The sequence below is a fragment of the Pantherophis guttatus genome, chromosome 10 (genome assembly GCF_059756535.1).
Source record: "Pantherophis guttatus breed Tessera chromosome 10, ASM5975653v1, whole genome shotgun sequence".
Classification (NCBI taxonomy): Eukaryota; Metazoa; Chordata; class Lepidosauria; order Squamata; family Colubridae; genus Pantherophis; species Pantherophis guttatus.
This window is the reverse complement of record NC_142072.1, coordinates 28,355,291-28,373,175: the sequence shown is the minus strand read 5'-3', so window position 1 is coordinate 28,373,175 and position 17,885 is coordinate 28,355,291. Positions and strand designations below refer to the sequence as shown.

Here is a 17,885-nt window from a genome sequence, read left to right as displayed (position 1 = left end):
CAGCTTCTTTCCCTTTGATGCTGGCAGGAGGCTGTGTGTAGGCTGAGTGAGCTGCAAAGCTTTTGCCTCCCCATTTTCTCTTCCAATGAGGCTGGGAAGAGAGCTGCACAAGGGCCTGCTGTTAAGTGTGGGCAGGGTTTTTGCAAACTCCATTTGGTTCGTTCTCTACACCTCTGCATTGGCTGCATGAGGTCCTGGAAATCCTGCTCCTGTTCAAAGTGGGAGGGGGCTGGGAGAACTATTGACAGAGGGTCCCTTTGATTCCAGTCCTTCTTAGTGGGGGTTACATCTTTGGAGAGAATAGAATATAGAACATAGAACAGAACTCTAATTTGTGGTAAGGTTTCAAACCTGAAATGGCCAAGTGAAGGGTACTCAAGCAGAATAGAGCTGGAAGGCACTTTGAAGGTCTTCTAGTCCAACTCCCTGCTCAAGCAGAAGACCCTGGAGCCTAGACCATTTCAGACAAGTGGCTGTCCAGTCTCTCCTTAAAAACCTCCAGTGATGAAGCACCCACAACTTCTGAAGTCAAGCTGTTCCATTGGTTAATTGTTCTCACTGTTTGGAAGTTTCTCCTAAATTCCAGGTTGCTTCTCTCCTTGGTTAGTTTCCATCCATCACTTCTTGTCTTGCCTTCAGGTACTTTGGAAAACAAGTTGATCCCCTCTTCTTTATGGTTGCCCCTCAAATCCTGGACTACTGCTATCATGTCACCCAGTGGTGAAATCCAAATTTTTTTACCACCGGTTCTGTGGGCGTGGCTTGGTGGGCATGGCAGGGGAAGGATCCTGCAAAATCCCCATTCCCTCCCCACTCCTGGGGGAAGGATATTGCAAAATCCCCATTCCCTCCCCACTCCTGGGGGAAGGATATTGCAAAATCCCCATTCCCACCCCACTCTGGTTCCCCGAACTACTCAAAATTTCCACTCCTGGTTCTCTGAACTGCTCAAAATTTCTGCTACCAGTTCTCCAGAACCTGTCAGAACCTGCTGGATTTCACCCCTGAAGGACCCCTAGTCCTTCTTTTGCTTGTCATACTCAATTTCTGCAACTGTTCTTCATATGGTTTTGTCTCCAGGCCTTTAATCTTCTTAATTGCTCTTCTTTGCACTTTTTCCCATGTAACCTAAGGAAGTAAATCTAATCTAATCAGGTTTAATATTAATCCTAATTTAATCCAGTGTTGAGTATTCTGCCTCCAGACCTCTCCACATTTTAACAAATCCTGGATGGGGTTTTCCAGTGCTGTTACTCTAGTTTCTTAAGAGTAAAGGTACATCTGAGAGCCGGTTTGGTGTTGTGGTTAAAGGACCCAAGCTAGAAACGAAGACATTCTGACTTTCACTTCTCTCTTAAGTGCAAACTCAACAGAATGACCTTGAGCCAGTCATTCTCTCTCTCAGCTCTAGGAAGAAGGTAATGGCAAGCCGCTTCTGGAAAACCATGCCAAGAAAACCACAAGGATTATATACACATTCAGCTGTTCTTCCATGCCTCTTTTTGCTCCTTGCTTCTAACTTTGAGGAACCCAACCCAAATTGAAAATGGCTGCACAGTTGGCTGGACGACACCTTCTCAGGATTCCAGGCTTAGTAAATACTGAATGTTTGCAATTAAAAATGAATTCTTCCTTAAGGATAGAGATATCTGGGGAAGGGAGGTTTTACAACATTATGAAATGGTTGTTGTTCCCTCTTTATTAGTGGCTACTTCTGAAAAAATGTTTCCCATGCAGCAATGAAGTTTTAAATTGGCTTTCATTTGCTTGTTGTTTAATCAAGAGAACATGTTTAAGGGTTAGGCTAAGATAAAAATGGGAAATGGGTGGAGGAATTCTGAGCCAAGGAGAAGGATTAGGAAAGCTTGGGGAGATATCTAGATCAGTATTTCGCAATCTCAGCCATTTTAAGATGTGTCGACTTCACCTCCCAGAATTCCTCAGCCTTAATTATCCAAACAAAGGCCTCTCCCTTTAAAGGAAGTTCACAAGTGCCACTGAATCACCCTGAAGAAATTAAACAGGGCCAAATGCCCAGGTTCTTGCTACTCAGGATTTGACAATGGAAGAATGCACCTCTCAGATATTTCCAGGAGCAACCTAGAGCCAAGCATTTAGCCCCTCCCTCCAAAATGTGCCCTTATATTGAGCATTAATTCAGTGCTACCAATTAGCTATGTTCATGGCCAAACTAAGTCATAAATGGATATAGAAACCACAACTGATGCACTAAGCCTGCCTTCCTTGGGGACCTGTATACTGCATGGATCAAAGAAAAAAAGGCTGAGAAAATCTCTGCAGATCCCTCACCTCCTGAACATAAACTGGCTCAGCTTCCCCCCTCGGGACACCACTGTAGGGCATTGCCTGCCAAAACAACCAGATACAAAGACAGTTTTCCCCCCTGTGCCATCACTCTGCTGAACACCTAATTCTCACCGTCTAAAGATGTAGTACCCATGTAGTAGGGCTATATTACTGTTATCCTTCTCATCTTTCCTACTACCTTCTACTATTGGATTATATTACTTTGTTGTTTGTATGTACAGGTAGTCCTTGATTTACAACAGTTCATTTAGTGACTGTTTGAAGTTACAATGGTGCCAAAAAAAGTTACGTGAAGAGAAAATAAAGAGAAAACCAGCCCCTCGTTCCTCTCTGGCCGAGGGAAAAAGCTTTCCTGCTTCTAACCACACCTGCATCCGCTGAGTTGCACCTGGAAAAATGGCAGGAATGTTATTGATAAGCATATCCTGTGAGTGCCGCATGGGGGTTACAGGATACCCACTGCCTTGACCTGGAAATAAATGTACTTCTCGAAGGTCATTTATTGGGCCTTAATGCTGCTCCAACTGATGCAACCCTCGACTTACAACAGTTCATTTAGTGACCATCCAAAGTTACAACGGCACTAAAAACATGACATAGGACCTTTTTTCACACTTATGACCATTGCAGCATCCTCAGGGTCATGTGATCAAAATTCTGACGCTTGGCAAATGACTCATATTTATGACGGTTGTGGTGTCCCAAGGTCATGTGATCTCCTTTTCCGACCTTCTGACGAGCAAAATCAATGGCAAAGCCAGATTCACTTAACAACCGGGTTACTAACTTAATTGCAGTGATTCATTTAGTAACTGTGGCAAGAAAGGTCTTAAAATGGGGCAAAACTCACTTAACAAATGTTTCACTTAGCAACATAAATTTTGGGCTCAATTGTGGTCATAATTTGAGGATTACCTGTATGCACTGGAGACAAATTCCTTGTGTGTTCAATGACACTTGGCCAATAAAGCTATTCTGTCCTGTCCTGTCCTGTCCTGTCCTGTCCTGTCCTGTCCTATCCTATCCTAATCCTATTTTATCCTACCCTACCCTACCCTACCCTATCTTTTATCCTATCCCGTCCTTCCAAAACTAAATGAAGCCAGCTAAGTGATTTACACCCTAGTGCAATCTATGAATCTGCCCTCTTGAGTCTCTTTGGTTGTTGCCTGTCCATAATTGAGGTGGAGAGAGAGAGAGGGAGAGAGAGAGAGGAAGGGAGAGAGAGGAAGAGAGAGAGGGTGGGGGAGAGGAAGAGAGGATATTGTTGTAGCCTAACGTAAACAATTCCAAGCTTGTGAGGGCTGAGCTACTCAAGGAAGTACCCCAATTGATATGCAGCTAATCCTGTAGGTTCATCATTGACATTAATTTCCTTCCCCACCTGATCTGCCAGCTGAAATGGTACAATCCAAGAACTCCATTATACATGCCACATGTGAAAAAGGTCTCAAAAGTAGCACTTTGGTGCATATTATTAATTGAGACATAAGGTTTAGAACAGTGGTGGGATTCAATTTTTTTTACTACCAGTTCTGTGGGCATGGCTTGGTGGCTGTGGCATGGTTTGATGGACGTAGCTTGGTGGGTGTTGCAGGGGAAGGATACTTTAAAATCTCCATTCCCTCCCCACTCCAAGGGAAGGATACTTTAAAATCTCCATTCCCTCCCCACTCCAGGGGAAGGTTACTGCAAAATCCCCATTTCCTCCCGATCCACTGGGACTCGGGAGACAGAGAATAGATGGGGGCAGGGCCAGTCAGAGGTGGTATTTACTGGTTCTCCGAACTACTCAAAATTCCCACTACTGGTTCTCCAGAACTGGTCAGAACTTGCTGAATATCGCCTCTGGTTTAGAATAATTGCTAAGAATAATTCCTTCCCCTATAGTTATTTAAACCCTGCTACAGCATGCTTTCCTAAGTCCAGCTTGGGGGATAAGTGATCTTTTTAATAACTGATACGTATTTCCATTCAAATGAGATCACCCTTTCAATGTATTTTTAAAAATATGGTTTATTGCTTAAATTGTTATCACAGGTAACAACTATGTCCCAAGCCAAACAACTTGTTCCGAGCCTCCTTTTTGGTGAGTGCTGAACAGAGCAAAGCGTGTAATGGGTTGCCCCATAAATGCTGGTACCTTGTTTGGAATTTGATGTAGTAGGACCTCATTTCAAAAGGGACTCCCTCAATCTGGTGCTCTCCAGGCATCTTGGAATTGCAACTCAGAAGGGCCATCTGACATGGCCAGCACAAGGAGCATGAGGAGTAGGGAAAACTATGTCTCAAGCCTGACTCACTATTTTAGTTACCTACAAAAGTGATGCTGCTTTGCTCATTAGGACCCTCTGGATGTAACTCCCATAGCTGAAAACTGGCCAAGACAGAAATGCTGTCATGAGAGTTTCATTATGAAGATATTTCACATGTTATCATGAAACCATCTCTACTGATACTATCTAGCACTATAGCCTCTTCTGTGTGGTGTATCAGAGCAATTTACTTGGGGAAAATCCATCTAAGAAAGTTAAAAGGAAAGGTTAGAGAAGCCTAAAAAGTGCCATGTTGGGACATCTGGAGAAAGAAATGGCAGACTGAAGAGATCCACGAAACATTGTGTTGACACGACCACCATGAGGAGCAGAGAGCCCCGAGTGGGCCAGCTCTTTGTACCTCTCTAAACAAGGATTCTCTGGACTTGGGATTGCCCACAAATGCTTGTGAAGAGATCACAAGATAGCAGACCCTTCCCTAGAGCCCTGACAACTTGTTCAAACCATGGTCGGCACCTTTGAAAGGACACTAAATTTACCTCTTTTCAGCTATTAAGAACCTTTGCATTGACAAGTTTGACAGCACCTGCTAAATTTCCCTTCAATTGTTGTTGTAAACTCCCCAAAGTCACTTAGGTGATGAAATGGGCTGTGTAGAAATTTAATAAATAATACTAAATAAATTCTTGGCAAAAGAGATTTTAAGGACAAATTTAAGAACGTATTTTGGGGAGGGGGATAAACAGCAAAAAGGAGATTAAAATGTTGATTTTAGAAAGTTATAAACAGGCTAAGGTTCCAGATAAATTTGAATAAGATTTTGGAATTAAAAGGAATCCTTATGGGAAAATGCTTTTGTTTTGTGAGATATATATAATTTTAATAATTGGACATTAGAGGGAACTAAAGATTACAATTAAAGAACACATAAACTCTAATAATTACAGACTTGAGCAATATGCTAATATTAGACACTCTGAAGGATATTTTTGAAGAATGGATTCATAAATTAATTGTGTTAGCAGTGACACCTGCCTCTATGGAAAGACATCTAAAAGATGTTATTGAAGAAGAACAAATTTTACCTGACAAGGTCAAGACTGAGTTGAAAGTCAATGTAACAAATGACAGGCTACAAGAATGATATGGAATAAGATATATTGATCATACAAAAGAAACTGGCTGATGTTGTAATAATTAAAAGGCAAGTACAAACAATAAACCAAGGGGTTTATTGGGAAATTTTTTTGGATTATTTTCTTATTTTAGATTTACAAAAGAGGTTTGTTAACATTTTGAAGATTTTTTTTAAAAAGGGAAAAGAAAAAAGAAAAAAAAATCAAACTCTATAACATTATTTGATGAAATAAAGATTAGGATTGTTAGAAGTAAAAGGAAGGAATACAAAGCTAATTTATTTAATCAAGGTTAAAATAGATGTGCCATTATCTCTGGTAATCTTTAATTGACTTTTGCTGACAGAACTGAAATGATGAGGCTTTATAGATTTGTTTATAGCTAAGAGATGGGATATGTGGGGCACCGTGGCCTAGTAGTTAAGATGTGGGGCTTGCCAATCAGGAGGTTGGCCATTTGAGACTCAAATACTGCATGATGGGTGAGCATCTGTTCTACCTAGCAGTTTGAAAACATGTAAATGTGAGTAGATAAATAGGTACCCCTTCAGTTGGAAGGTAACATTTGTTGCCTTCTAAGAGGAGGTGATAAGTTACTAAAATTGTTTATACTTGTGATGAAGGGAGAACCCATTTTAGATATATATATATTCTTTTTTACAAAATTCTCCTTTATTTTTTCTTTCTTTTCTATTTCTCCATTTTTTCTTTTCTGCGCCTTCCATTCTTTTATTTTTATACTTTTTTAGTTTGTAGTAGCTTCCCTTTGTAAATACAACCTTTAATAACATTACTATTAAAAAAAGAGCCCTGTTGGATTATGATGTCCTGTCAATGTCCAGCATTGATCAGTCACCTGTTCCTGAAGGAGGTCAAGAAGTATTTCTTCAACCATTCCTCCCTGTCCATTGGCATCCGGTACATCAGGCTTCACCTTCCCACTGAGACACCTATCACAGGAGAGCATCTTAAGTAAAGTGAGCAGATTCATACAGTGCATGAAACCGTATTGCTGGAATTCTCATTACAATAGGTCAAAACTTAACAAATGGCATTATGGCTCAAGGGAACATATAAAGTGAGCACCAAGTCTGAGTCTGAGATAAAATTTAGTCAAAGATCTCAACCATCTCAGCATTTCATATTCTCTGCCACTTGTGCTTTTAGCAAAGGAACATACTGTAAACCCAGGGCTATATTAGTATGGAATGGAAGAACCAGCTGTTTGGAGCAGCATGGAAGCAGCTTAAATAATGCTGGAAAAAATAATTAGTTTGTGCATAGGTCCTCTGGAACACAACTTACGCTCCGCAATTAATGAGCAGCATTGGGTCTCCCAGGCCTTCTTTAAAATGGGGGCTTGGAAATGTGAGGCTGATTTAGTTTTACCTACCGAGATTCACAGAGATGGTTTCAAACCTGCTTCACACCATCGTTTTGGAAGGAAGAGGGGAAAACCCAACTCTTCCCCAAATACAAGGGAATGGCTTCAGGGAGCAGCATGCCTACACCTGATGAGGAAGGGCAATTCCTTTCTTAATGGGCTGCCTGTTCTTTCTGCATATATATCCCTTCATGCAGGGATCTGTTTTTAGCTGCACTAGTGCAGAAAAACAGTTGCAAACTCCCTTGAATTTTCAATATATTTCTGCATAAGAATGACCTAAAACATGAAATGCTTAGTTGCAGTTACTACTACATAAGGCAGGCACACCAGTTATTGAAAGCAAAGGTTTGCCTACTTTTGCTACACATAAATATGTAGCTTTGGATCAGTGGTGAAATGTAAAATTTGTTACTACCGGTTCTGTGGGTGTGGCTTGGTGATGGTAGGGTAATGTGACTGGGTGGGCATGGCCAACTATTTTTTTTTTTCTTTTAAAAGCATTTTTTCTACAACCTCTTCGGCCAAGGAGGTTGTAGAAAAAAATGCTTTAAAAAGCCTCTGACAATCCCAGCTGAGCCACGTGATCATCAGAGGCTTTTTTTTTTAACTTTTAAAAGCATTTTTTGGGGCTGAAGAGGTTGTAGAAAAAATGCTTTTAAAAGTAAAAAAAAAAGCCTCTGATGATTGCGCTGCTCACCTGGGCATGGGGAGGGGGCGTGCAGGGATTTTTGCTACCGGTTCTCTGAACCACCCGCCACCATCGCTACCGGATTGGGCGATCTGGTCCGAACCAGGAGCATTTCACCCCTGCTTTGGATCATTTTTCTCAATAAATGCATGAACAAATATAATTTCTGACTCATTTGGTGGAATAGATTCTCTTTATCTAGTTTCAGGACTTGAGTGGAGAAAAATTCATATATTAGCTCATATCTATGCAGAGATATTGAAAATTCTAAACGGCACCACTGTATGGAAGGCTAAGATTATCAACCCACTTTGATGAAGAAACTCTGCCAGTCATCAGACAGACTTGACATCTTCCAAATAAGCTGGGTTACAGGGGATGATGGAAACTGCAGTCTACAAAGACAGCAGGCTTGGACGGTGGAGATTGCCTGTGTTTTGGGGCAAAGCTGTAGTGATTTTCAAATAGAATGAAAAGAAATACGTTTTTAAAACTTCAACTGCAATTGCATATGTAGCAAGAGCTATATAATTAAGACCTGGAAGGAGGCAGTTTGAGTTTGCTCCTTCATCCACTATATCCTGATTTGGCTCAGTTTGTGGGTTTCTGTCATGGAGTAACCAGCATGGTGGACTTTGAATGTAGGAAAGTAGTTCCTATCCTAACCCAGGCACAAGACCCAGCCTGGCCTCGTCCTTCACAGATCTGGCAGATTGCAAGGCTGCATTGAGAAAAGAAAGGCAGGGCATAAATACATGAATTAAAAAGATTCCCCCCACATTTTGATCTTACAGCAGTAAAGTTTAACTAATTAAAAAAATATGTCTTGCTAATAAGGCAGGTGAAGGCAGCACTAACAAAATTCACAATTTTGTAAGTTCACTTCAAATCCAGTTCTTGAATCCCCTCCCTCAAACAACATCCATTAACATTCCAAGGGCCCGCTTTTCTTGAGTGCTTGCAGGAAAGTTTAAGTAACACTCCATTTATAAAGTCTCCTCCTCACCCTGCATTAATCAGGGGAACAGGACAACTTGCCACCACCAACTCTCTGTGGGACAATTTAACAATTCTATTTAATTATTTTAAAATAAATAAAAATTATTTTAATTTTTGCCATTCACATTTCATTCTGTCCCTCCTTTTGCATCATCTATTTAATGATTCTATTCCACCATTTCTTTGATATTAATGTAATTCTGGTCCAGCAGCGAATTGTCCTATGGTGAGATGGCCATGGCAAATTGCCAGAGACCTTTAATCTGGGATCTTTTCTTCCCCCAACTGAGCATTCAAACACAGTTGGGGAATGATTTCAGGAATGCAAGAACTCTTATTGGTGCCAGCTACTCAGATGTAATGCTCTTAATATTAAATTGGAGATCCTGCAAGGACTAATACTTTTCATGGACCAGATTGCAATTGCTTGGCACACAATTATGGATGCATCACAGCAGACCCCACTGAAAAGGAATAGTAGAAAGGGTGATCTGTCTGAGGAGCCAGGGAACTGGCTAGGTAAGGCCTCAATTCCAGTTTTCTGACCAAGTAATTGATTACTTTTTTTACTTGCCCTAAAATTAAGGTCCAGCCAAGAAAACAGTAAATTTAAAACAGGCAAATGCAAATGCTTTTTTGCAAAAGGAAATTAATAGGGCATGAATTGTGATTGTGACCACCCCCCCAAAAAGGGGACTAAAACATTTAATGGCAGACACTTACCGCCCTTATCTTGGATTGTTTCATAAAACTGATAACTGATATTCTGAGTGTGCAAAATAGAGGATTAACTGTTGGGGCCAAACAGGAAGTGCTTATTATGGATTCCTATGACACACCCCTTTGGCTATGAAACACGATAGTAAGTGAGACCCTCCTCTCTTTAACCTGATTTGGTGGATCATCTGATTGTATAATTTTCAGAACTACCCTAAACTATAATTGCAAAGACATATTTGAAAAAATTAAGGGGATATAAAATCCATATATTTGCGACAGCGGTGGGATATTATCCTGTCCCTATTTAAGAGGAGAAAACAGCATGTGTTCAGTTCTTCTGTATGGTGCTGTCAAACTTCATTGTTCTGTAAACCTGGAACATCTTTATCTTTTTTGCATTCTGTGTTGATTATCCCACAAATCGTGAGAATAAGATGATTTACGCAACTGCTCAAAATAATCTGAAAGCAGCAACAGCAGCTAATGGAGCCCTGAGAACCCAGGTGGAAAATGTCATGTGCTTCTGATTTGTTTTTTTGTTTTAAAGAAAGAACATTGAATGCCTCCAAACAGTTTATAAGTGCTTGATGCACAAAGAACAAGATCCTGCAATGGAATTCATCGTGAAGCCAAACATTTTGTTTAGTCCAAGGAAAAGTGTCTCCAATATTACCACCAGAAGGAGAGACTAAGGCAGTGATGCCTGAAATACAGGATAGCATGTCCTCCTTAAAAATTTAACCACGGTAGCCAAAAAGCAAAATAGCAACAAGATGGACTATTTTCCAGGAGTTGGATGTGGGACAAGGAAGAGACATATAACATCTTATTATCTCTGGCAGCAAATGTAATTCAGTTTTCCCTATTCAGGTCCCCTTCAAATGTGTGGATTTCATCTCCCATAATCCCCAGACACAAAGGTCATACCTGCTGGAGATTAGGGGAGTTATCGCTCATTACATCTGAAAAGCATGGAGTTGGAGAGATCTAAGCTAGTTCTGTTATTGAAGACTGGCCCTGGGTTTTTGGACAGTTTCATGGAAACATTCCCATTAGGCTGTTTTCCTTGCAGAGTCTTTCTCTTCATTTTGCAAAGTTTTGTCAGACTTTCTTTTTCCCACTGCAAAAATGGGGAGGTTTTAACTGAGCCAGTTGAGCAGGAAGTCTAATAGTATTTCACCTCTTGGCTGCCAGATCTTGGAGAGGAAAATGAAGAGAGGAAGGTGAAAAGAGGTGCAGCTGTCATGCTTCAATGATGTTCACTGAGGGCTTGTTTTTTGGAAACTGGAAGAGAGAAAAGGAATACAATGATAAATGTCAAGACATTGTGCCTTAGGACAGTCTAGATCAGGGGTGTCCAAGCTCAGCAACTTTAAGACTTGCTGGGGAATTCTGGGAGTTGAAGTCCAGGTCTTAAAGTTGCCAATGTTGGACACTCCTGAACTAGAATGTGTCTACCAAAAGTGTTAAGTCAGTTGAGTGCATGGCTAGAAAGAAGTCCAACTCTCATTGCTTAGGGTTTCTTCTTCCAAAATAGATTGATGGGAGGACTTAGTGTAAGGGACTTAGGGTATCCAGGTACCTGAATACACCTTAAAGCTATACTCTTAGGGAGGTGTCTCTGTGCATAAAGAACACTCACAGAGGTCCCCTGACTTGGAGCTAGCAGTCCCTGCCCCAGATGTTCAACACAGCGTGGCTGGATCAGGCCATCCAGGGATGAAGTAGATGGCCTCTGTCAATCCAGAGTGCAGCTTCCTGAATCGGGTCTCTCTACACCCCTCCATCATTTAATATTTGGCTTGGCTCAGTGCCAGGTTGTTGACATAATTAGCCTTCCTGCTTTGGGAAACTCCAGCTGCCTCTGCACCTCCAATATCAAAGGAGGAATCAAAATGAATCAGCTCCTCCATATTAAACCTTGTAGTGAAGCTTGGAATACTTGACATTTTATTTATTCATTTTTAGGTGCCAAACTGAAGAGCTTTTAGGGCACCTGATTGCTTTTATTGTGAGTGTTGCCTAGACAGAAAGATTCAGGACATTTGCACAAGAAGATGTCCTTGTTTAGCATCTGCAATTGGGAATGTTGTAAGTATGAGGACTGGTTGTAAGTCACTTTTTTCAGTTCTGTTGTAATCTCAGTTGCTAAATGAATGTTTTTAAGTCAAGTATTTCTGCAGTCTTCAAAATGCTGCTGAGCTGCAGCTGGCAGATAATGCCTATGTTGGTAAATGCACAACTAACATGCTCTTACTTATTGTCACACCGTAGATGAATTTATTTGTAAAAATGTAGCTCCTGGTCCTGTCCTCCTTCTGTGAGAATGGATGGAAAGTTACTCTTTTATAAAATGTATCAGAAGAATTATAAAATACTTTAAGTCAATAACTCTTACTGCAAGCTTCAGTAGCAAGGCCAAATAAAAACCACAAATGATAAAGAGCTAATCACTGTGTGTCAGCTCGATCTGAATGTTCAAGGAAGTAAGCCCACGCTCCGGCCAAATAGTAAAAGACAAGATAAGATAGATCCTGTTGTAACAAGGCAGGGGTAATGACGTTTGTCCTGAACACAGAATGTAAGGGATCTTAGGCGTGACATATATTGTGTGGAAATGTATAAATGCATGATGTGAAACTTGAAAAGCGCACTTCACGATCTCAATCCAAATTGGGAAGGGACATGGAGGCCTGCCTTTGCGAACACAATTCAATAAACCTTCTTTGTTTATACATCAGAGTTGTCTGTCGAATTAGTGAGTATAAATTTTGGATGTTTTAAAATCTCACACTTCCTTAAGACTTTTATTATTATTATTATTATTCATATTTCTATGCCGCCCACTCTCCGAGGACTCTGGGCAGCTTACACCAAAGACAGTATACTAAATAGCATATTGCCCCCAACAATCTGGGTCCTCATTTTACCCACCTCGGAAAGATGGAAGGCTGAGTCAACCTTGAGCCGGTGAGATTTGATCTGCTGAACTAGCTAAGTCAGCTGAAGTAGCTGCAGTACTGCACCTTCCTTAAGACTTTTTAATGGGTGCTCTGGACTAGTGGCTTCTCGCAGTTCCACCAGTGCCCAGCCAGGCCTGCTGAACTGCTACCACCGCTTGCTCAGGCCAGAGCTCCCTTCCCCTCTCTTAGCATCACAGAATCTGCTGCCCTGCAACCATGGGTCTCCTGCCAGGGCCTGGGCAGGGACTGCCACGAGGAAACCCAGCAGTAGCAGGGACATCATTCCTTCTTCATCCCCTGTGCAGCCTTTCGTGGCTGGGTGGGGCAAGGAAAGCTGGTGCACAGGGCAGAGGGGAAGGTGATATACCTGTAAGTCCCACTTTGGAGATGGAATTATGGGAACAGGTTTTCCCTGGGGTAGTTAAACAAGAGGCTAAGAGAAGACTTTCTAGAACAGTTAGGATGGTTCTTCAGGCGATATATTTTGTTCTGTTTTCTTGGATAACTGCAATGGTTAGGAGCAGCTAACCTGCATTTGGACATCTTGCATTTATTAAAATGTTAACTGTACCTGTATATTATAAAAAGGGTTTCATGGGGTGTATGATACAGCAGAATGGGAGCTTTTCATGATTAGTGACTCACACATGTCTCCAATAGGCTGGCAATCTCATTTTTATCTCGGCCCGTGGAATTGGCCTAGCCTCACTTTATGATTATGCAACCTTTCTGGCCTGCAAAACAAGCCACAGAGAAGAATTCAGAAAGGAAAGAGGAGACCTCTTCCAAATGCTGGAAGTACTTCTTATGGCCACAGCAAATGCTGGGTTCTGCTAAGGATGCCAATGGGAAAAGCCTCGGGGTGTTTTGGGACTCTTGCCCTATATATGCTGCCTCTGGCTGTAACCTATGCGTGACTCTACCCCTCTTTCTATGAAGGATGATGGAGGGCGGGAGGATAGAAATTGAATTTTCCAGAAGCTCTATTGGGAAATACCAGTTGCTTTGTGTGTGCCCATCCCTCCCTACCCTCCTCCTCACCTTACTACGCAGGAGGCCCCCACTCTGGTGTTCTGGGGTGCTGTTTTCTGATGTGTTCTTGGCTTTCTCCTTATTGTTGTTTGGTTCGTTGTCTTTGATGATGTCGTACTGCCTGCAGAACAGGGCAATCACCCCTGAGGGAAGGAAAGAGGTCACAGATCAGGATTTCCTGAAGGTCCCACAAGCACCTCCAACCATCCTCCTGGTGGAGGGAGGGAGGGAGGGGAGCTCCCAGGTGACTTCTCTGCAGAATGCTGCTTTGCGCTCTCTAAATGTCCCAAGTTCTGCAGGGCGACAAAAGCAACTGAGAAGGGGGCAGGTACACTCATACATTTAAACAGGGCTGCTTTTCTTCTCTTTTAGTGTCAAAATCTAGAGAACTGGTCAAACTGAGGGCCAATGGGATAACATGGTTCCAACGAAAGAGGCAGGTGCAATTCCACCTTCAGTCATGGAGCCTCATTGGCTGATTATGGGTCATTCTCTCGTTCCCAACCCCATCTACTTTGTGAGCAGTTGCTCTGGAAATAAAAGAAATCACCGATGATAAAGTGAGCTCTTGGAGCAGTCTTCCTCAACCTTGGTTGGAGGATCCTGGGAGTCCAGGTTCACACATTTATAAGTTGTCAGGGTTGAGAAACACTGTCTTTCCCCACTGTGCCAGGATGGCAGTGCTCTTGGTCCAGTCCTCAGATGCCTGGTTGCCGAGGCCCAGGAGGCATGCCTTTTCTGCTGTGGTGTCCACCATGTGAAACATTCTCCATAGGGTTGGAAGGGACCTTGGAGGCAGTGGTGAAATCCAAATTTTTTTACTACTGGTTCTGCCGGCGTGGCAGGGGAAGGATACTGCAAAATGCCCATTCCCTCCCCACTCCTAGGAGAAGGATATTGCAAAACCTCCATTCCCACCCCACTCTGGGGCCAGCCAGTGGTGGCATTTGCCGGTTCTCTGCTCAAAATTTCCACTACTGGTTCTCCAGAACCTGTCAGAACCTGCTGGATTTCACCCCTGCTTGGAGGTCTTCTAGTCCACCCCCCCTGCCAGTGGCAGGAGATCCTATACCATTCAGGACTTTCTTTGGGCTTAATGGGATGGATACACGTGATCCTGGAAAGAATAACAGAACAGAATAATAGAGTTGGAAGGGAAGTTGGAGGTCTTCCAGTCCAGCCCCTTACCCAACCAGGAGACCCTATACCATTTCAGACACGTGGTTGTTCAATCTCTTCTTAAAAGCCTCCAGTGATAGAGTACCCACAACTTCTGGAAGCAAGTCATTGCACTAATTAATCGTTCTAACTCTCAGGAAATTACTCCTTAATTCTAGGTTGCTTCCCTCCTTGTTTAGTTTCCATCCATTGCTTCTTGCTTACCTTCTAGTGCTTTGGAGAATAGCTTGACTCCCTCTTCTTTGTGGCAGCCCCTCAAATATTGGAAGACTGCTATCATGTCACCCCTAATCCTTCTTTTCACTAGGCATACCCAATTCCTGCAACCGGTCTTTGTATGATTTAGCTTCTACCCCCTAATCATCTTTATTGATTGAGTAGAAGGCTCTGACCCTGATAGCCTTTCATAAGGCCCTAAAGGCCTGGGTCTGGCCAAGGACCCCAAGCACGTAAAGGGTCCCAGGTCCAGGCTGTGCTAGTGATTGCCAGTTATGATGTCTTTCTTGGCTGTTGTGCATTTTAGTTTTTGTATTTGTGATGGGAATTGTTTTTAATTTATTTTAACCTTGTTCACTACTCAGAGACACTTGTCAAGATGGGCAGGCATACCACCTGAATAAATACACACCCTGTTTCCCCCAAAATAAGACGTCCTCTGATAATCAGCCCAATCAGGCTTTTGAGCGCATGGCAATAAGGCCAAGCGCTTATTTCAGGGTTCAAAAAAATATAAGGCAGGGTCTTATTTTCGGGGAAACACGGGACATGATTCTCAATCATCCAGGTCAGGGCTGTCCCACAGCTGCTTTTCAAAAGGCAACTGAACTTTTTCCTTTGAAAACCTTTCCCTTCTTATCCAAGAAGCTTCTTCAGTTCAACCAAGCCAAGAATTGAAGAAGCTTCTTGGATGAGAAGGGAAAATTTTCAAGGAAAAAAACAAGAAAGTCCAGTTGCCTTTTGAAAAGCACCTTTGGGACAACTGGGGAAGTTCATGATGGCAATATCATAATTAAATATCAAATATCATAAAACACTTTGTTACAACAAATAATCTACATTAGATTATTGTCTCCCGATATGATACACAATACACACAATTTACAACCACAATTGAACCCAAAATTTCCATTGCTAAGCAAGACAGTTGTTAAGTTTTGCCCTATTTTATAAGTTTTCTTGTCACAGTTGTTAAGTGAATCACTGCAGTTAATAACACAGTTGTTAAGTGAATCATGGTAAGATCAGTAGTAATAACTTTGTAAAAACAAATTTGCTTCCCAAACTTTTCTTTAAACTTCTTTGTGCATTTTGAACAATTTTGATATACCATATTTTTTGGACTATAAGATGCACTCCCCCCCCAAAAAAGTGGGTGGAAATGTCTGTGCATCTTATAGAGCAAATATTGCAGCAGGGGAGAGAGGGATTGGTGCGGCGCCAATCAGCTGTTTTAGGTGGCGGGGATTGCTGCCACCTATTGCTGTGGCAGTGGCAAACAGGCCGCAGCGAATGGGCCGCAATGGCGGCGAATGGGCCACAGTGAATAGGCCGCAGCGGCAGTGAACAGGCCACAGTGAATGGGCCACGGTGAACGGGCCATGGCAGTGGCAAATGGGAGCTGGCAAATGGGTGGCAGCAGTGGCAAACGGTGGCGGCAAACGGGCTGTGGCGGTGGCAGTGATCCCCACTGCCTAGAACAATTGATTGGCAGTATTCCGGGAGCCAAATCCAGTCATCAATCAGCTGCTCGGCAGCGAAGGCTCCAGCGTTCCCCAGCAGCAGCAGCAGCAGCAGCAGCTCAGTTGACCAGTGGTGGGCACAACAGAGTGGAGCCCTGACGAGTCATGTGCTGGAGCTGCAATAACATGCTGAAACTGACCAGGCTGTTGCTGTTTGCAGCAAGGATGCTAGCCAGATGAATACTGGATGGATGCTGGGAGGCAGAGGCAGATTTTTTTTTCTTGTTTTCCTCCTCTAAAGCTAATGAGCATCTTATGGTCCGGAGCATCTTATAGTCCGAAAAATACGGTACTTAGGATTGCAAGGAATTAGCTGGATAAAATGTGTTGCAAACCAACCCTCCCATCAGCATACCGGAATGACTGGGTGATAGGAGTGCATCCACTAAAATCCAATGATAAATGGGCAAACCATTGATAATGATTTGAGGTGGATACTTTAGAGTTTACCTGCAACTGCAAACTGGCAAAATGGAAGGCTGCAACTCTCCTTACTTTGCAAATCAGAGTGCCAAATCTGATGCATTTTTGCAATCATGCTGAGTTATTGAAATACTTGCATTATCACAGGATCCAATCTGGGTCAGTCACCAGGACCAGAGATTTAGTCTTCTAAGTTTTCAGTCTTGTGCTTGAGCCCATCCTCAGGGTACTTCTCTCTAACAGAATGTGTGCTTTGAGCTATTCTATGCATAGTATTTATGTGGTGCCTGGTTGTGTGGGGGTTTTTATTTGTTGATTGGAGTCTTGATGGCTGGCCAGTCGTTGGCTCTTGTTTCTTTGTGCAGCCAAGTCCTCGGCTCCTAAGTACCTAATAAACTGGTGGTAAATCAGCACACCTGTTGACTGACAAGGGGTCTGTTTCCCAGGCTTCAATCATTTCCCTGGCTATCTTTGTACCTGCTCAGCCAACACACTTAGTAGCTGTGAAATTAATGTATGTCCTTGTTCATTGCAATGAGAGGCTACCACCTCGTCTGACCATTCATTTGTGCTCTTGCAATCTGGTGGTTAGCTTCCTCCCCATCTGTCCTACATAGTCACAGGGGCAATCTATGCAGGGATTACATTAGAAGTATCTGCCACCTCCAAATGATCTTTGCAATTCAGGATTTGTCCTCGGATGCTAGCCCCTGGGAAGTGTGTGATGCCCACTTGCAGATGTCAGAAGCTGCGTTCTATTGCTTCCGAAATGTTTTTGACGTATGACAAGGTGTGCCATATATACATGGTTTTATGCCTTCTTCCTTCCTCTCCCTTGCGTATTGCTCAGGCATTTTGTAACAAATGCTTATGGGCACCCATTCTGCCTGAATTGTTCACATAGGTACCTGCTCTCCAGTTGTTTAGCTCGCTGGGTACTATAGTGGGTTCTCACCCTAACATATAGTGTTCTGGCTCAACTCTTTTTGCATGACAGTGGATGGTTACTGTTGAA

General features: G+C 42.5%; 1 protein-coding gene across 2 annotated transcripts in view; it reads right to left on the bottom strand.

Annotated features, from left to right (window-relative positions):
- Nucleotides 1-4,324: 4,324 nt before the first annotated feature.
- Nucleotides 4,325-17,885, bottom strand: part of FNDC5 (fibronectin type III domain containing 5) — a 49,956-nt gene continuing 36,395 nt past the window's right edge. Inside the window, exons 5-6 of one of the 2 annotated variants that reach the window (XM_034413226.3) lie at nt 13,539-13,672; nt 4,325-10,818 (exon numbers count right to left, since the gene is read on the bottom strand). In XM_034413226.3, coding sequence (XP_034269117.1) covers nt 10,777-10,818; nt 13,539-13,672 — 176 coding nt within the window. In that variant the 3' untranslated portion in view covers nt 4,325-10,776. Of the gene's footprint in view, nt 10,819-13,538; nt 13,673-17,885 lie in introns of those variants that run through there. The other variant, XR_009622513.2, reaches the window with a different exon arrangement.